Genomic DNA, 20,802 nt, shown 5'->3' with positions numbered 1-20,802 from the left:
AGCTGTATGTGTGAGTGAAGTTGTGCAAGGGTCAGGGGGCAGTGAGGCCTTCTGTCAGCTGGGTACAGGGGGACACAGACCGAGAGAGGCATGCAGGCCTGCTCGTAATGCCTCTCTCTGGAGAGATGGGGGTAAAATGGGTCTCTGTGGATGGGGGTGTCAACATAGGTCCTGGACCGGGAGGCTGCAGAGAGAGAGATACATAGTTTCAGGATGGGTCCCTCTGGAGAGCTGTAGAGCGAATGAGCGAGAAACCATGGTGGTAGAGTGATCAGGGGTTCAGGATGGGTCCCTGTGGACAGAGAGAGAGAAGGGGTGTAGGGGTCCTGGGCCAGAGCAGCCTGCTAATGAAGAGCCATCTGAGGCCCTATTCACCTTGAACATGGCTCAATGCTGCTACTACTGCTGCTGCTCACTGTGCTGCTACTGCTTCTACTACTGCTCAGTACTACTGCTGCTCACTACTGCTGCTCACTACTACTGCTCTACTACTGCTCAGTACTACTGCTTCTACTACTGATCAGTACTACTGCTTCTACTACTGCTCAGTACTACTGCTTCTACTACTGCTGCTCACTACTGCTGCTCGCTACTGCTGCTCGCTACTGCTGCTCGCTACTGCTGCTCACTACTGCTGCTCACTACTACTGCTTCTACTGCTGCGCACTACTGTTGCTCACTACTACTGCTCACTACTACTGCTCACTACTGCTGCTCACTGTTCTGCTACTGCTTCTACTGCTGCTTCTATTGCTGCTGCTGCTCGCTACTGCTGCTCACTACTACTGCTCACTACTGCTGCTCACTACTGCTGCTCACTACTGCTGCTCACTACTACTGCTTCTACTGCTGCGCACTACTGTTGCTCACTACTACTGCTCACTACTGCTGCTCACTGTGCTACTGCTGCTTCTATTGCTGCTCGCTACTGCTGCTCACTACTTTTGCTCACTGTGCTGCTTCTTCTACTGTTGCTGCTGCTGCCTGAGATTGGCTTTGATCCACAATGACGCTTGACCCCTGATTCTCCCTTAGCCATCCTTCCATCTGGACAGTACGCTCACACACACACACAAACACACACACATGCACACACAGGTGCGGAATTGTTTGCGGTTTCATGGAACACACATCGACTTGTTAATAAGAGTGCCAGAGTTCTTAATGTGTGGAAGCTCTGTGTTGCATATATACACACTCACACCTCACCCAACAGCCACATGTTGGATTTATCTGAACCATAAGTCACTCACTGCCTTTTGTCCAAGTGAACCATGGAGCATCATGGATGCAGAGGGTGGGGAGGGGCTGTAGAAGGGCTGGAGGAGGACTATTATTTACTAAATGCCTACGTGTGGATTTGAATTGTGCTTTTCTTTTTGTCATAACCAAGACTCTTTTAAAAAGCTGACCTGTTGTTGATTGAGGTCAGAGCATTATTTTACATTGCAGGTTGTTTCCAATCTCGTCTGACTGAGGTTTTTCAGTTGCTCACACAGCGTTCTGACACGCTTCATGGAAATGACATTCCCACTCATCTCCTCTCTAATGGGAGGGAACGTGCAGCCGCTTGGAACTTGGGGGATTATTGGGAGACTTCTAAAGTGGTGGAACATGCTTCACTGGAAGCCTCCCAACCGCTCTTTTTACTTTACAGTGCAAATGTAAAATTACAGTTATTCTACGGATGACTTGTATTGTGTTGATACAAGGAAACATATCAGTGTTTTCATCCTGCCAAGCTTCTTGCAATATAGCCTAATTGTTTTGAGTGCCAAAGTTGCTAGCCAGAGACACAACCAGAGTCATACATAAGGAGGGCTCTAAATAAAAAATAATAATTGGTAACTAAAATGAAGGAGCACCAGAAAAATATATGTTTTAATTGATTGAGATATAGCCTTTTCCAGTCTTTCTGTGCCGCCAAATCTTTGTATATAATGGTAAAGTTACCAGGTTGTTAGTAGGGCTGCACAGTATGGGCAAAAAATCAAAATCCTTTTTTTCAACCAAATATTCAGATTTGACTTGCGATATAGATCAAAACACTTGGGTGAACTGTTGGAATCATATAAATAGAATGGTGATGTTTGGCAAGACAACAAATGAAAAATCCAGGTAGGAGTTTTGTCAGGGTAGAAACCAAAGTGTTAGTCAGTGTTTTCTAGGGCAGCATAATCACCTTTGAATAATGTTGCATTTAGACAAAGATTTTAGGTCCCGTGTAGCTCAGTTGGTAGAGCATGGCGTTTGCAACGCCAGGATTGTGGGTTCGATTCCCACGGGGGGCCAGTATGAAAATGTATGCACTCACTAACTGTAAGCCGCTCTGGATAAGAGCGTCTGCTAAATGACTAAAAATGTTTGTTTTTTAATGTAGAATAGGCTATCTGATTCATAACATGCCATTGCACAAACAACATGCTGATCCATACCACCACTGGTAGCAATGCGCTAACACTTGCATTAGAGCTATGGCATTTAGCTAGCTAGTTAGTGATTAGCATAAGCAATTAGCATTATTTTTAATAGTCAAGTATGGAAGTCCAGATAGGATATATGAATAAATTCCTTTGTTATTTCGAGGTCTTGACTTATTTATCTCATGATCATGACATAACAAAAGTTGTTTTGTCGAGATCACAAGATGATTCTCTCGTGATCACGACATAACAAAAGTTGCTTTGTCAAGATCACAAGATAAACTCTATAAATAGGAGTGTGGACGTATTGATGATGGATTGACAGTATGGCTGAGGCAGCAGAGCCCTCAGTGGATCAGCGCATAAATTTTTATTGATTGCTACACTAAGGAATGGTACATTTCATGCTAACATCATGCTTTCATTTGTGTTTGGAGCTCATTATCAGGTTATAAATTAGAATGTTAGCAAGCTAAATGTCCCTTACCTTGATCTAAAAGCTTGTGGGGCATATAAGCCCTCATGGGGCATTTTAACCCTGAACGATGCCTGACAGGCAGCACTGTCTCCCCGGCTGTGTGCCACCCTCAAAACCACAGCCAATCGCATGCAAAAACAATGCAGCTAGTCTTGTGAGCAAGAGAGTGAGCTAGCTAGCTTGGTAGTCTTGTTAGTTAGCTAGCTAGCTAGCTTGTTATCTGTGCTGGATGTTAGCTTGCATAACTAATATGTGTATAATTGTAAGGGACACTTCATGTTTTATGGATAATATTTATTTACAGAGGGGGTGAGCTCCATTCCTGACAGGCTGATCATTAAATTCCAGCCTCAGAACTTGATCACATTCAATAGCAGCCTCAGAGGCTGACAAGTCAGGATGCTTCCTGTAGGCTGTCTGCAAGGAGCCTTACATATAAAACAGCCTACAAGGCAGCATCCTGATTGATCAGCCTCTGAGACTGCTATTGAATATGATCAGCCTACCAGGAATAGAGCTGACCCACTTTGGATTATATGCATCAGCATATAAAGCACTGACAGCTAATCTGCCTGCAAGGAGCTTAACCTATGAAACAGCCTACGAGGAAGCATCCTGACATCAGCCTCTGAGGCTGAAATTGAATCTGATCAGCATGTCACGAAAGGAACTTACCCACTGTAAGTTGTAATATTATCCACAAAACATGAAGTGTCCCTCATAATGATATATCAGTTATGGAAGGAAACAACCAGCATAGATAACAAGCAGGCTATCTAGCTAACAAGACTACCTAGCTAACTAGCTAGCTCACAAGACTAGCCAAGTTAGCTGCGTTGTTCCTTGCATGCGATTGACTGTGGACTTGGGGGCGGCAGGCAGCCCGGGAGACAGGCTGCCTGTCAGGCATCGTTCAGGGCTTAAAAGGCCCCACATTGCGATCAACGCAGCCACAGGGCTCCTTGATGAAGTGGTTACCATGTATCTGAACAAATAAATGGATGATGCGGGATACTTTTGATTATCTCGTGATCTCAACAAAACAACTTCTGTTATGTAGTGATCATGAGATAAATAAGTTGTGCTCTCGACATAAAGAGGGAACTATTTTTTTTATTAATATGTCCTTTCTGGACTTCCGGACTCTGGACTTCCGGATGAATTGACTGCATGCTGAGAGAATAAACAGCATGGAGGAACTGTGGCTGCCTGCTTGAGTGATAGGGGGCGGGGCTTGGTGTGCGTTGCCAGGGAACTGGAAACAAGCAGGGTGTTGCGGCGAAATATTGTTACTCAGTACATTCTTTCTTGAATTTTATTTTAGTCACACTGGTGCACTCAAAATAAAACTCCAGGTTGCACAGCAAAATATTTTGTTGCATTTGCAACCAAATTGGTCGCACTTTAGAGCCCTGTACATAACCAATAATTGATAAAGAACATACCAACATAGCCATCTCTCTCAGGTAGCCATTCCACCTGAGGACAAAATTCCCAAACAGATATGTGTTGCCCCACACACACACACAGACAGACAGACAGACAGACAGAATGTTTTGCAACCCAGGGAAGGGTCCGTGGGTTTGGCGAACGCGACATGGATATGCTTTTTGCGTCATTATCCTGGACATGTCCCTTGATTGAATTACTTGGTGCCAGGCAGGCAGGAGCAGCCTTGGTGCATATGCAGCAGGGGAACATTTTGTACCTAGCTTAGTCATTAGAGACAAACACAAAGACAGAAGGAGGGGACAACCATAAAAATAGAATCACTAATTCAGTTTCTATGGGGACAACATTACCGCTCACATTGTATATTAGCTGTGATAGGGAATTCTCTGCTACACTTTTAAAATCAACAGAAGCCACGCATTTACTGATTGCAGTCAATCGGTTCTCCCTCCATCTCTCCTGATCTCTCTTTCCCTTGGTCCCTCTCTCCGTTGGATGGTGTGGGTGGAGGAAGCGACAGCGTCCAGGGTGGAGGAGAGGCGTGTGTCAGAGGAGAGCGGACGGCCGCCCCCAGCTGGAGTCAATATTTGCTTTAGGAATCTCAATAACAGGCCAGTCCACTGTCATCTGCATCTCTGATAATGGACAGCCATATGGCTCTGTTGACCCAGTGGACTAGGGTTCTCTCTCGCTCTCGCTCTCTCTGTCTCTGTCTCTCTCTCCCCCCCTTCTCTCTTTCTCTCTCCTTCTCCCCCCTCTCTCTCTTTCTCTCGCCTCTCTTCTGTCTCGCTCTCTCCCTCTCTCTTTCTGTCTCTCTCCCTCTCTCTCTCTCGCTGTCCTCCCCCATCTCTCTCTATCGCCACTATAAACACAACATGCAACAATTTCATTGATTTTACTTAGTTACAGTTCATATGAGGAAATCAGTTAATTAAAATATATTAATTAGGCCCTAATCTATGGATTTCACATGACTGGGAATACAGATATGCATCTGTTGGTCAAAGATACAGTTGAAGTCGGAAGTTGACATACACCTTAGCCAAATAAATTTAAACTCAGTTTTTCACAATTCTTGACATTTAATCCTAGTAAAAATTCCCAGTCTTAGGTCAGTTAGGATCACCACTTTATTTTAAGAATGTGAAATGTCAGGATAATAGTAGAGAGAATGATTTATTTAAGCCTTTATTTATTTAATCACATTCCCAGTGGGTCAGAAATTTATATACACTCAATTAGTATTTGGTAGCATTGCCTTTAAATTGTTTAACTTGGGTCAAACGTTTCGGGTAGCCTTCCACAAGCTTCCCACAATAAGTTGGGTGAATTTTGGCCCATTCCTCCTGACCGAGCTGGTGTAACTGAGTCAGGTTTGTAGGCCTCCTTGCTCGCACACGCTTTTTCAGTTCTGCCCACATATTTTCTATAGGATTGAGGTCAGGGCTTTGTGATGGCCACTCCAATACCTTGACTTTGTTGTCCTTAAGCCACTTTGCCACATCTTTGGAAGTATGCTTGGGGCCATTGTCCATTTGGAAGATCCATTTGCGACCAAGCTATAACTTCCTGACTGTCTTGAGATGTTACTTCAATATACCCACATAATTTTCCTTCTTCATGATGCCATCTATTTTGTGAAGTGCACTAGTCCCTCCTGCAGCAAAGCACCCCCACAGCATGATGCTGCCACCCCCGTGCTTCACGGTTGGGATGGTGTTCTTTCGCTTGAAAGGTACCCCCTTTTTCCTCCAAACATAACGATGGTAATTATGGCCAAACAGTTCTATTTTTGTTTCATCAGACCAGAGGACATTTCTCAAAAAAGTATGATCTTTGTCCCCATGTGCAGTTGCAAACAGTATTCTGGCTTTTTTATGGCGGTTTTGGAGCAGTAATAATAATTATAATAATAATAATATGCCATTTAGCAGACGCTTTTATCCAAAGCGACTTACAGTCATGTGTGCATACATTTTTACGTATGGGTGGTCCCGGGGATCGAACCCACTACACTGGCGTTACAAGCGCCATGCTCTACCAATTGAGCTACAGAGGACCGCAGTGGCTTCTTCCTTGCTGAGCGGCCTTTCAGGTTATGTCGATATAGGACTTGTTTTACTGTGGATATAGATACTTTTGTACCTGTTTCCTCAAGCATCTTTACAAGGTCCTTTGCTGTTGTTCTGGGATTTATTTGCACTTTTCGCACCAAATACGTTCATCTCTAGGAGACAGAACGCGTCTCCTTCCTGAGCGGTATGATGGCTGCGTGGTCCCATGGTGTTTATGCTTGCGTACTATTGTTTGTACAGATGAACATGGTACCTTCAGGCTCCAAAGGATGAACCAGACTTGTGGAGGTCTACAATTCTTTTTCTGAGGTCTTGGCTGATTTCTTTTGATTTTCCCATGATGTCAAGCAAAGAGGCACTGAGTTTGAAGGTAGGCCTTGAAATACATCCACAGGTACACCTCCAATTGACTCAAATGATGTCAATTAGCCTATCAGAAGCTTCTAAAGCCATGACATCATTTTCTGGAATTTTCCAAGCTGTTTAAAGGCACAGTCAACTTAGTGTATGTAAACTTCTGACCCACTGGAATTGTGATACAGTGAAATAATCTGTCTGTAAACAATTGTTGGAAAAATTACACGAATTACACAAAGTAGATATCCTAACCGACTTGCCAAAACTATAGTTTGTTAACAAGAAATTTGTGGAGTTGTTGAAAAATGAGTTTTAAAGACTCTAACCTAAGTGTATGTAAACTTCCGACTTCAACTGTATCTTTAAAAAATAGGCCTCACAATGGGCCTCAGGATCTCGTCATACTATTTTTGTGCATTCAAATTGCCATCGATAAAATGCAATTGCGTTCGTTTTCCGTAGCTTATGCCTGCCCATACCATAACCCCACCGCCATCATGGGGCACTCTGTTCACAACGTTGACATCAGCAAACCGGCTTGCCCACACAACGCCGTACACCTGGTCTGCGGTTGTGAGGCTGGTTGGACGTACAGCCAAATTCTCTAAAACAACGTTGGAGGCGGCTTAACTGCAGATTTTGTGACAAAACTGCAGATTTTATTGTCCTCAGCGCAAGGTGCACCTGTGTAATGATCATGCTGTTTAGTCAGCTTCTTGATATGCCACACCTGTCAGGTGGATGGATTATCTTGGCAAAGGAGGAAAACTCAGAAACAGGGATGTAAACAAATGTGTATACCACATTTTTGATAAATAAGGTTTTTGTGCATATGGAACATTTCTGGGATCTTTTATTTCAGCTGATGAAACATGGGATCAACACTTTATTTTTGTTTAATGTACATTCATAAAACCCGTTATATGACGTGTCACGTTGTGCTGTGACCTGGGTTGCCATGGCAGCCCAGCCTGTGATGTCCTCTATGTCCCCACTCCTGGTTGAGTCAGCTGAATCTGGAGGCAGGGAAAAGATGACAGGGCAGCCTCACTGGCATCCTCACACACAGCTCAGGTGATCTTAACCCATGCTCTTGTGTTGCCCCTACTCCATGGGTTTAAGCTTCATTTCAGCAAGACTGTTCTCTCTCCCGCTCCCTCCCTCCCTCCCTCTATCCCGCTCTCCCTCCCTCTGTGTGGTGAGCAGCTTGCCTGTCCTCAGGCTGCCCTAGGCTCAGGTGCCTGTCAGCCCCAGTTTGAAACGGCACCCTTTCAGATATTCGTCATGCCTGCCTCAACCCCTGCTGTGCCAGCATGTGCCCAGTCCATTCCATCTTAGCGCATCCAGTCCATTTTAGCCAACCAAACTTAGTCCAGCACAGCACAGCACATTCCCAGTACAGCCCACTTCCAGTCCCAACCCATCTTCTCTCCACTGCTCTACCAGAGGGGCCATAACAACAGCCTCATCATAGTAGGGGCTATAGTACAGTCGTGGTCAAAAGTTTTGAGAATGACACTTGTATTGGTCTTCACAAAAGTATTGGTATTGGTCTTCACAAAGTTTGCTACTTCAGTGTTTAGATCTTTTTGTCAGATGTTACTATGGTTTACTGAAGTATAATTACAAGCATTCCATAAGTGTCAAAGGCTTTTATTGACAATTACATTAAGTTTATGCGAAGAGTCAATATTTGCAGTGTTGACCCTTCTTTTTCAAGACCTCTGCAATCCGCCCTGGCATGCTGTCAATTAACTTCTGGGCCACATCCTGACTGATGGCAGCCCATTCTTGCATAATCAATGCTTGTAGTTTGTCAGAATTTGTGGTGTTTTGTTTGTCCATCATGCTGGAAAAGGCATTGTTCGTCACCAAACTGTTCTTGGATGGTTGGGAGAAGTTGCTCTCGGAGGATGTGTTGGTACCATTCTTTATTCATGGCTGTGTTCTTAGGCAAAATTGTGAGTGAGCCCACTCCCTTGGCTGAGAAGCAACCCCACACATGAATGGTCTCAGGATGCTTTACTGTTGGCATGACACAGGACTGATGGTAGCGCTCACCTTGTCTTCTCCGGACAAACTTTTTTCCAGGATACCCCAAGCAATCGGAAAAGGGATTAATCAGAGAAAATGACTTTACCCCAGTCCTCAGCAGTCCAATCCCTGTACCTTTTGCAAAATATCAGTCTGTCCCTGATGTTTTTCCTGGAAAGAAGTGGCTTCCTCGCTGCCCTTCTTGACACCAGGCCATCCTCCAAATGTCTTCGCCTCACTGTGCGTGCAGATACACTCACACCTGCCTGCTGCCATTCCTGATCAAGCTCTGCACTGGTGGTGCCCCGATCCCGCAGCTGAATCAACTTTAGGAGACGGTCCTGGAGCTTGCTGGACTTTCTTGGGCGCCCTGAAGCCTTCTTCACAACAATTGAACCTCTCTCCTTGAAGTTCTTGATGATCCGATAAATGGTTGATTTAGGTGCAATCTTACTAGCAGCAATATCCTTGCCTGTGAAGCCCTTTTTCTGCAAAGCAATGATGACAGCACGTGTTTCCTTGCAGGTAACCATGGTTAAGAGGAAGAACAATGATTTCAAGCACCACCCTCCTTTTAAAGCTTTCAGTCTATTATTCTAACTCAATCAGCATGACAGAGTGATCTCCAGCCTTGTCCTCGTCAACACTCTCACCTGTATTAACGAGAGAATCACTGACATGATGTCAACTGGTCTTTTTGTGGCAGGGCTGAAATGCAGTGGAAATGTTTTTTGGGGATTAAGTTAATTTTCATGGCAAAGAGGGACTTTGCAATTAATTGCAATTCATCTGATCACTCTTCATAACATTCTGGAGTAAATGCAAATTGCCATCACAAAAACTGAGGCAGCAGACTTTGTGAAAATTAATGTTTGTGTCATTCTCAAAACTTTTGACCATGACTGTAGAGGCCTGTTTGGGTCCATTCTTGACTGGTGATTTGTTAGGTGCAGTCATCAAGAAGGCAAGACAGCTAGCATAGTTAGTGTAACTCACAGACACACCCCACCCCCAGACCCCTTCAGTGTGGCAGGCATTTTGAGCCCTTTTTGTTATTCTTAATGTTCTAACCTGACTGACTGACTGTATCCATCCGGCACCAGGCTCCCAGATTGCTCTTCCTGCTTGCCACTCTGAATTTCAAATGTCTCCAATTTTCCCCCTGTCGGGTAGGAGGAATGCCAGGGCGGGAAGGAGGGAGGGATGTTCGAGAGCGTCTGTCTGCCTCCAGCAGGGGTTCTGTTAGAGCGCCCGGGAATGGGGGCCACAAGGGGAGCGTCACGCCCATAGTGTTTTTTTATTTGGTGACTGCTTTCCCATTTGTGTCTGTGTGGCCAGGATGATTGTCCTCTCCCTGCTACAGTGGTCTGGTTATTACTACTACTCTGTCCACTATTGCTGCCTTTGTCTCTGTCTGTCTTATGTGGTTTATTCATGTTTTGTCTCAATTGACTTTCTCCATTGAGGGTTTGTATTAGATCCATTGGACTGTAAGTCAGTCTTTTTCTATGTCTCTTCCTCTGTGGTTTTCCTTAACCCTGGCCCAGCTATGAGGAGCGGGCGCTGTACCTGGAGGCCATCGTGCAGAACCATCGGGAGGTCATGACCTTTGAGGACTTTGCCTCGCAGGTCTTCTCCCCTTCACCCAGCTACTACCCAATGAGTGGGACAGGTCAGAATCCTACTCTGTTCCTCCACTTCCTCTACTCAACATCAGCACACCTGTTAATCCTCCTTTTCAGACCCCTCCATCTCTGTGTCCTGGTCCTTGTCTCCTCACACCCACACTCTGATGAATATCAAAGGCAGCAGGGCCAAGCTCTCTCCGCACTGTCTGAGCAGCAGCATCAAAGACTTCACCGTGGCTCAACAACTTAGTCAGGCCGTACTCCTTGTCTCTCCGTGTTCTGTTTCATCTCACCCCCTCCTCTGTTTTTATCTCCCCCTCTCATTTAATTAGCCCGATAGAAATATACATGATGTGAAATGATTGAATGTGGGTTCAACCCGGTGTATGTGATCAGAGTCCTCGTATCAGAGCCTCCATCCCCGTACCAGAGATGTGTAGTCTGCTAAACACTGGGATCACACTGCTGTCCCCCAGAGGTCAGGAAGAGGGGAGACTGAGGGGGACTTCATTAAACAATGTCTCATCTTCCTGCCCTGGCTTGGCCTAGATCTGATGGGTCTGTAACGACAACACCGCTAACATCCAATCAGCAATGCTCTCATGCACTGATAAAACTGGACACCTGTGCTGTTCTGTTATGTGATAACTGGAAACTGAATCTGTTATTGTGTGTGTGTGGGCTACGTGCGTATGAACATGCCTCTGTCTCTGTGTGTGTGTGTATACGTGTGCGTATGTTGTGTCTGTACGTGCGAGTATGTGTGTGTGTTGTCCAGATCTCAGCGAGCAGCCACAGAAGGCAGGGTTGATAAGCAGACTGGTAGAGGCAGGAGGTAGCCAGCTCTATTAACATAATTACAGTAAACTCCCTTTACTGCAGAGGTGTAAAGAAGCCCCAAACTGACCTCTATTGACCTTTCATCAACCGTAATACCAAACGGGGAGTATTCTGCAGGGAGAGGGGAACAGGGAGAGGGGAGAGAGAGGAAGTGGGAGAGAAAAGCTTGTAATTACCCAGTGTGGGGCATTCGTCTGTTCTCTGCTTGTGTGTGTTATTTCAGCAGTGGGCTTTTTTTTTGTGGAGCAGGAGGAGGATAGCTGGTTGGGCTGACTGAGTCCTCATTGTGATTATGAGAGCATAGGTCAGTCTGGCCAGACAATAAATTATTATTTTCTCTTATCGTTAAATGAGGATTGGTTTCACAGCGCGGTGCATCAGCTGTGTCTGATGAGAATAGACATAACAACAAGACTTAATTTAATCACCCTCTTTAATGCTGTGGAAATTAATTTGGAACATCTATAGAAATTGATGAATATACAAATAGATGGGCAAACATTATTTTTGGGCTATTGCTTCTGTCTGTGTCTGTCTGTTTGTGTCTGTCTGTAAAAGTGTGTGGGGTGACTGAGTGAGTGAGGACTTGGTATTTTGTCCACAGTGGGTTTGGAGTCAGCTGGTCCTCTACATCAACAGTTTCTAGGCACCACACCACAGAGATGCAGGGCAATTTCAGGAATCACTCTCGGTCTGCATGCAGACTTCACCTGGCAATCTTCTAAACAAGGGGGAGGTTAAATCCTAGTACACAGGTACAGGTGCTCACAGCTTCTTCCAGTGATAAGCCAGGCATTTTTCTGAGAAGTGGTTTTGAATGTTTTTTTTGTAATGTTTTTTTTGTCAACATGTTTTCCTGTATTTACAGCAGCAGTGTGGATAGAGTACAATACATTTATGTTCATGTACATTCTCTAGTATATAGTCTGTTTATGTCCTGTGTATGGTTCTATGCATCAACACATGGCCACTGATATATAATCACAGAAGGCTCCTTAGTTTTGTCCCTTTGAGTGAACCTTTGCTGTGTCTGTGACATCAGACTTAAAAAGCTGCTCTCATTGTCACCCTTCTCATATGTGCTGGTGTCTAGTAATACAGTGATTGGCTGTTGCCCTCTCATGTGTCTGTGTCGTGCCTGTGTCTCATGTTCCATATGCTGCTGAGTGTGAGCTTGTCAATACCCCTGATTAGGCTCATTGCTCCACTAACATGTCATCCATGACGTGCAGCGTGCAGGCGTTGGCCGGGGATGGTTTGGGACATGGAGTACCCTTGGGCCAAGCTGGACTGTAAGACTACTGCCTGTTTCCTCTGCTAGGCATGATGCCCATTGCCCACTCTCCACCGCAACCTTAACCTGACCTTCACCTCTGACCCCACAGCTACACCATCTCAGTGACCATCAATCATACTAACCTGCACCCCAACCCCGGACACATCTAATATCCCACTCCCACTTCCCCCTGCATGAGTAATCTCTAACCTACAGTAGATTACCCCCATCCTCACCGCTGTTGCCCTGCAGTGTGACTGGAGAGTTTGCTCTGTGTCTACTGTCTGAGTTGTTCTTTATGTGGTTTGAGTGTTTGTTCACAATGACATACAGTGAGGGAAAAACGTATTTGATCCCCTGCTGATTTTGTACGTTTGCCCACTGACAAAGACAAGATCATTCTATAATTTTAATGGTAGGTTTATTTGAACAGTGAGAGACAGAATAACAACAGAAAAATCCAGAAAAACGCATGTCAAAAATGTTATAAATTGATTTGCATTTTAATGAGGGAAATAAGTATTTGACCCCTCTGCAAAACATGACTTAGTACTTGGTGGCAAAACCCTTGTTGGCAATCACAGAGGTCAGACGTTTCTTGTAGTTGGCCACCAGGTTTGCACACATCTCAGGAGGGATTTTGTTCCACTCCTCTTTGCAGATCTTCTCCAAGTCATTAAGGTTTCGAGGCTGACGTTTGGCAACTTGAACCTTCAGCTCCCTCCACAGATTTTCGATGGGATTCAGGTCTGGAGACTGGCTAGGCCATTCCAGGACCTTAATGTGCTTCTTCTTGAGCCACTCCTTTGTTGCCTTGGCCGTGTGTTTTGGGTCTGGCTGAGGGAAGGAGGTTCTCACCCAAGATTTGACGGTACATGGCCCCGTCCATCGTCCCTTTGATGCGGTGAAGTTGTCCTGTCCCCTTAGCAGAAAAACACCCCCAAAGCATAATGTTTCCACCTCCATGTTTGACGGTGGGGATGGTGTTCTTGGGGTCATAGGCAGCATTCCTCCTCCTCCAAACACGGCGAGTTGAGTTGATGCCAAAGAGCTCGATTTGGTCTCATCTGACCACAACACTTTCACCCAGTTCTCCTCTGAATCATTCAGATGTTCATTGGCCAACTTCAGACGGCCCTGTATATGTGCTTTCTTGAGCAGGGGGACCTTGCGGGCGCTGCAGGATTTCAGTCCTTCACGGCGTAGTGTGTTACCAATTGTTTTATTGCTGACTATGGTCCCAGCAGCCTTGAGATCATTGACAAGATCCTCCCGTGTAGTTCTGGGCTGATTCCTCACCGTTCTCATGATCATTGCAACTCCACGAGGTGAGATCTTGCATGGAGCCCCAGGCCGAGGGAGATTGACAGTTATTTTGTGTTTCTTCCATTTGCGAATAATCGCACCAACTGTTGTCACCTTCTCACCAAGCTGCTTGGCGATGGTCTTGTAGCCCATTCCAGCCTTGTGTAGGTCTACAATCTTGTCCCTGACATCCTTGGAGAGCTCTTTGGTCTTGGCCATGGTGGAGAGTTTGGAATCTGATTGATTGATTGCTTCTGTGGACAGGTGTCTTTTATACAGGTAACAAACTGAGATTAGGAGCACTCCCTTTAAGAGTGTGCTCCTAATCTCAGCTCATTACCTGTATAAAAGACACCTGGGAGCCAGAAATCTTTCTGATTGAGAGGGGGTCAAATACTTATTTCCCTCATTAAAATGCAAATCAATTTATAACATTTTTGACATGCGTTTTTCTGGATTTTTTTGTTGTTATTCTGTCTCTCACTGTTCAAATAAACCTACCATTAAAATTATAGACTGATAATTTCTTTGTCAGTGGGCAAACGTACAAAATCAGCAGGGGATCAAATACTTTTTTCCCTCACTGTATTGACATGTTGAAGATTCTTTTAATTTAACCTGGCTGCTATAAATGTTAAGATACAGATGGACTGTAATGAAACTGCCTTAATTATTCAATGGGTTAAATCAGGGATGGCCAATTTTGGACTCAGTCGGGGTCTCAAGTTACTGTAGTGAGTTATAGTAGAATACAATTTCGAAATGTGGTTGTGCATCAGCAGTTTGTCAGTCACTGACAGTCACTCAATTAGCCCATGTCAGCAAAACATTTTTAGATTTGTAAGTTATTATAGCGGCTTAGTAAACTTAGGAATCATGGTCGAATTACGGGCCTGGGGCCCTCATTTGATTTTGTTAGTCAGTCTCACTCAGATATCATATTAAAACCTGCAAACATTTCTCTCCACCCTATGGAAATACAGTGGGGAGAACAAGTATTTGATACACTGCCAATTTTGCAGGTTTTCCTACTTACAAAGCATGTAGAGGTCTGTAATTTTTATCATAGGTACACTTCAACTGTGAGAGACGGAAAAAAGACAAAAATCCTGAAAATCACATTGTATGATTTTTAAGTAATTTGCATTTTATTGCATGACATAAGTATTTGATACATCAGAAAAGCAGAACTTAATATTTGGTACAGAAACCTTTGTTTGCAATTACAGAGATCATACGTTTCCTGTAGGTCTTGACCAGGTTTGCACACACTGCAGCAGGGATTTTGGCCCACTCCTCCATACAGACCTTCTCCAGATCCTTCAGGTTTCGGGGCTGTCGCTGGGCAATGCAGACGTTCAGCTCCCTCCAAAGATTTTCTATTGGGTTCAGGTCTGGAGACTCAAGGACCTTGAGATGCTTCTTACGGAGCCACTCCTTAGTTGCCCTGGCTGTGTGTTTCGGGTCGTTGTCATGCTGGAAGACCCAGCCACGACCCATCTTCAATGCTCTTACTGAGGGAAGGAGGTTGTTGGCCAAGATCTTGCGATACATGGCCCCATCCATCCTCCCCTCAATACGGTGCAGTCGTCCTGTCCCCTTTGCAGAAAAGCATCCCCAAAGAATGATGTTTCCACCTCCATGCTTCACGGTTGGGATGGTGTTCTTGGGGTTGTACCCATCCTTCTTCTTCCTCCAAACACGGCGAGTGGAGTTTAGACCAAAAAGCTCTATTTTTGTCTCATCAGACCACATGACCTTCTCCCATTCCTCCTCTGGATCCTCCAGATGGTCATTGGCAAACTTCAGATGGGCCTGGACATGCGCTGGCTTGAGCAGGGGGACCTTGCGTGGCGCTGCAGGATTTTAATCCATGACGGCGTAGTGTGTTACTAATGGTTTTCTTTGAGACTGTGGTCCCAGCTCTCTTCAGGTCATTGACCAGGTCCTGCCGTGTAGTTCTGGGCTGATCCCTCACCTTCCTCATGATCATTGATGCCCCACAAGGTGAGATCTTGCATGGAGCCCCAGACCGAGGGTGATTAACCGTCATCTTGAACTTCTTCCATTTTCTAATAATTGCGCCAACAGTTGTTGCCTTCTCACCAAGCTGCTTGCCTATTGTCCTGTAGCCCATCCCAGCCTTGTGCAGGTCTACAATTTTATCCCTGATGTCCTTACACAGCTCTCTGGTCTTGGCCATTGTGGAGAGGTTGGAGTCTGTTTGATTGAGTGTGTGGACAGGTGTCTTTTATACAGGTAACGAGTTTAAACAGGTGCAGTTAATACAGGTAATGAGTGGAGAACAGGAGGGCTTCTTAAAGAAAAACTAACAGGTCTGTGAGAGCCGGAATTCTTACTGGTTGGTAGGTGATCAAATACTTATGTCATGCAATAAAATGCAAATTAATTACTTAAAAATCATACAATGTGATTTTCTGGATTTTTGGAAAACCTGCAAAATCGGCAGTGTATCAAATACTTGTTCTCCCCACTGTATGTGTAGAATTGCAGGAAATTAGCTGTAAAATAGCCAATTTTCCTGTCCGCAAAATGAGTAGAATTGCATTAAATTAGTTCTAATATTGCAAAAACTTCTCTCCGCCCGATGGCAAAATGTGTAGAATTGCAGCAAACTTGCTGTAAAACAGCAACATTTTCTCTACGCGCGTTGGCAAAATGTGTAGGATGTGCAGGATTTAACTCTAAAACATAGAAATGTTCTCTCCACTGTCAAGAGGGGGGCTGCTAAAACGTTTTGCTCGCAATTTGGTGGTGGGAGGGTACGCACATGCAGTACATAAATGACTCAAGTGAAAGTCACCCCAGTAAAATACTACTTGAGTAAAAGTATTTGGGTTTAAATATACTTAAGTAACAAAAGTAAATGTAAGTTGCTAAAATACACTTAAGTATCAAAAGTAAAAGTATAAATCATATCTAAGTCCTTATATTAAGCAAACCAGATGGCAAGATTTTCTTGTTTTTTTAATTTACGGATAGCCAGGGGCACACTCCATCACTCAGACATAATTTACAAACAAAGCATTTGTGTTTAGTGAGTCCGCCAGATCAGAGGCAGTAGGGATGATAAGTGCGTGAATGGGACCATCTTGATAAGTGTGAGTGGGACCATCTTGATAAGTGTGTGAATGGGACCATCTTGATAAGTGCGTGAATGGGACCATCTTGATAAGTGCGTGAATGGGACCATTTTCTTGTCCTGCTAAGCATTCAGAATGTGATGAGTACTTTTGGGTGTCAGGGAAAATGTATGGAGTAAAAAGTACATCATTATCTTTAGGAATATAGTGAAGTAAAATTAAAAGTTGTCAAAAATATAAATAGTAAAGAACAGATGCCTAAAAACACTACTTAAGTAGTACTTTAAATTATTTTTTACTTAAGTACTTTACCCCACAGCGCACATGTGGGTACGCAGACCCGCGAGCAACTGCGGCCCCTCATGAGTTCAGATTTTTTGTGGCCCCCACCCCCATCAAAGTTGCCCATCCCTGGGTTAAATGAATGTAGCTAGTAAGTGCCAAGTCAACAATGAGTGAGATTCTCTCTCTTCAAATCTTTCAATGGATCCAGACAGTCTGTGGGACTGAAGAGCTCTCAACAACCCCCCCAGACAGGCCTCTTTCTCTCACCCTAAACCGTTTTCTGTCTAGAGACAACAGCTCTTCACCTGCTCTCCTGTCCTACCTCTGCCCAGTCTACCTCTACAGCTTCATCTGACTGCTACAGAAGACCCTCTAACTTTTACCATGTGTCAGAGAGGTCAACTAGTCAAGGAGCTGCCAGGCACACTGGTTTAAATGACTGTTGATGTCTACTCTACTGTGGAGCAGACTGTTGGTCTACTCTACTGTGGAGCAGACTATTGATGTCTACTGTACTGTGGAGCAGACTGTTGGTCTACTCTACTGTGGAGCAGACTGTTGATGTCTACTGTACTGTGGAGCAGACTGTTGATGTCTACTGTACTGTGGAGCAGACTGTTGATGTCTACTGTACTGTGGAGCAGACTGTTGATGTCTACTGTACTGTGGAGCAGACTGTTGATGTCTACTCTACTGTGGAGCAGACTGTTGGTCTACTCTACTGTGGAGCAGACTGTTGATGTCTACTGTACTGTGGAGCAGACTGTTGATGTCTACTGTACTGTGGAGCAGACTGTTGATGTCTACTGTACTGTGGAGCAGACTGTTGATGTCTACTCTACTGTGGAGCAGACTGTTGATGTCTACTGTACTGTGGAGCAGACTGTTGATGTCTACTGTACTGTGGAGCAGACTGTTGATGTCTACTGTACTGTGGAGCAGACTGTTGATGTCTACTCTACTGTGGAGCAGACTGTTGATGTCTACTCTACTGTGGAGCAGACTGTTGGTCTACTGTACTGTGGAGCAGACTGTTGATGTCTACTGTACTGTGGAGTAGACTGTTGATGTCTACTGTACTGTGGAGCAGACTGTTGATGTCTACTCTACTGTGGAGCAGACTGTTGATGTCTACTCTACTGTGGAGCAGACTGATGATGTCTACTCTACTGTGGAGCAGACTGTTGATGTCTACTCTACTGTGGAGCAGACTGTTGATGTCTACTGTACTGTGGAGCAGACTGTTGATGTCTACTCTACTGTGGAGCAAAAAAAAAAAAAAAACCTGTGCTGTCGTTGGGTGCCTGTGTTGGTGTTGCACACAATTTTGTTGCATTTTACTGGTCTCTTTATCTCATGGTGTTGGGAACTGGTTGAGAAGCGTTTCTGATAATCCAGTCTGTTGCTGCCCTATGATCTGTCCACCATATTCTTATTTTGTAACAAGCAGTCATACCAACCTAATTGATGTCAAGTTACAGAAATCATTTACAGCTTTGAATATTGGCTGGACAGATTTTGAAGGGCATGGAACAAACTCAAACCAACTTTCAAGAGGCCCTCTAGCTTTCTGAAAATTGTCCCTGTCTCTTAACATATAAAATGCTTTATGTCTTGTATGACTTTGATCCTCACAGTGGTAATAACCAACAACACACCACCACACAGGCTGTCTGAATGTCGCCCTCACCTCCCTCCCCTAGTACCCTCCCTCACTGAGCTGTGTTGTGGTGTGACTCTGTCTTAATGTGACGCTTTACTGTCTGTTTTTCTTTTAGATTAAACAATATTAAAGGTCTCATTACGGTAATTGAAGAAGGTAAGCCCCGAGCACCGACCAGAAGCTTGTGTGTCACCCCAAGGCCTACCCTTGCTCTCCCGTTCACTCATCTTCTCTGGTTTCTCCTTTATTTGGTACTAACACGCTTTATTTACCCACCTACCGCTTTATGAAGGACGGTCGATTTAACGTTGTATGGGGTGGTGATATAATGTTGTATGGGGGTTGTGTTCTCTATTTAGCCAGGCTGGTAATTGCGAGTGACGCTGCACAGTTCGGGACAATTAGCACCTGACTAAGTAGCAGCATGAACAACATGGACACACTTCTTTCTGCTTGTGCTTCTGCATGTCACGCCACATTCCTTTGTCTTTACCTCACCAGCGCTAGCTTCCTTTGTCTTTATCTCACCAGCGCTAGCTTCCTTTGTCTTTATCTCACCAGCGCTAGCTTCCTTTGTCTTTATCTCACCAGCGCTAGCTTCCTTTGTCTTTATCTCACCAGCGCTAGCTTCCTTTGTCTTTATCTCACCAGCGCTAGCTTCCTTTGTCTTTGTCCTTTTTTCTCCTCTTCACTCCTGTCCGAGTGTGGCTGTTGGCCTGGGGCAGAATGTGACACTAACACCTGCCGTACTGGAAGAAAACGGCTTTGTCATTGAAGCTTTGTTTGAATTGCTGCAGGGGACCAATGGGGATGAGGCCGATTTACTCCCTTTGTTTTTTTCAATGTCTCGATCTCTCTCTCTCCCTTCTCTCTCTCACTCTCTCTCCCTTCTCTCGTCTTTCTCGCTCTCTCCCTTCTCTCTCTCTTGTCTTTCTCTCTCTTTCTTTCTCTCTCTCGTTCTCTCACCTCCTCACACTCTGAGTATGAAAGGATCTCAAATGAGAGGCAGCGTGTGCAGGTCTCTGCCACACCATGGCCCCTGTCAGCCTAGTTGTTGAGGGGGAGCTCAGAGTGGAATGAACTTGCGTTATGATTTATCAGCCAGGCACCGCCAACTCAAGTTTTGGGAGATTTTGTTTCACCCTAGTTACTAATTATGAATGTTTTATTTTAATATTCAACCTAAAGTTGTGTAATTTCCACATATGATATATGCAACCCAAAGTGTTGCAATTTAAAGCATGTGTATTGTCATTGTTTAGTGGGTATTGTACCGAGCCCTCTGTCGATAGACATGTCTATTGCATGTGTGGGTGCTAGGTAGCATGCTGGTGGGCTAGTAAATATAAGGTCTGTGTGGAGGCCTCTATCTGAGAGGGTTATCTGTGGCCCAGCGGCCCACTCCCCAGCTGCCCTGCCAAGCCCCACCCTCTCCATCACCCCACAACTATAGGAGAGGGTGGGGATTGGCAGGGCCAGTGGGGAAGTTGTTAGTTCTAGTGGTGGAATGGTCAAAGTGCAAGGTAGTGGAATTCTGGAGTTGGTGTGCTTGTATGGTTGGACTTGGGTTAGGCCTGCCCACACGTTTACTCACAGCCCTCCGCTCTTCTATTCATATGCATAATGAAGATAATCATACATACACACACACACACACAGCCTTAACCCTACCCCTCCCCCTCTGAATTAGTGGAAGTCAGGGGTGCTTGTGTCCACTGGGCTGAGTGTCTGTTACTGCAGCCATCTGCTGTCCCTTTTAGTTGTAGGAACTTGAGATGCTTCAGAAAAAGAAAATAAGAAAATAAGTAACAAGTTGCCATCTTGAAAATAAGCAACCAGATGGCGTCTTGAAAATAAGCAACCAGATGCCGTCTTGAAAATA

The 20,802-nt window shown here is 44.8% G+C and overlaps 1 protein-coding gene across 5 annotated transcripts in view; it reads left to right on the top strand.

The window, feature by feature from the left end:
* LOC121539172 (ral GTPase-activating protein subunit alpha-2-like) overlaps positions 1 to 20,802 on the top strand; it is a 166,279-nt gene that overhangs the window by 143,681 nt on the left and 1,796 nt on the right. For 2 of the 5 annotated variants that reach the window (XM_045207507.1, XM_041847480.2), the window contains 2 exons: positions 10,367 to 10,491; positions 12,520 to 12,579. In XM_045207507.1, coding sequence (XP_045063442.1) covers positions 10,367 to 10,491; positions 12,520 to 12,579 — 185 coding nt within the window. Of the gene's footprint in view, positions 1 to 10,366; positions 10,492 to 12,519; positions 12,580 to 19,035; positions 19,077 to 20,802 lie in introns of all 5 variants that reach the window. The other 3 variants (XM_045207506.1, XM_045207508.1, XM_045207505.1) reach the window with 3 other exon arrangements.

This window comes from Coregonus clupeaformis, chromosome 25 (genome assembly GCF_020615455.1).
Source record: "Coregonus clupeaformis isolate EN_2021a chromosome 25, ASM2061545v1, whole genome shotgun sequence".
Lineage (NCBI taxonomy): Eukaryota > Metazoa > Chordata > Actinopteri > Salmoniformes > Salmonidae > Coregonus > Coregonus clupeaformis.
Note: the sequence above shows the minus strand (reverse complement) of the source record. Positions and strands in the feature narration are given on the sequence as shown.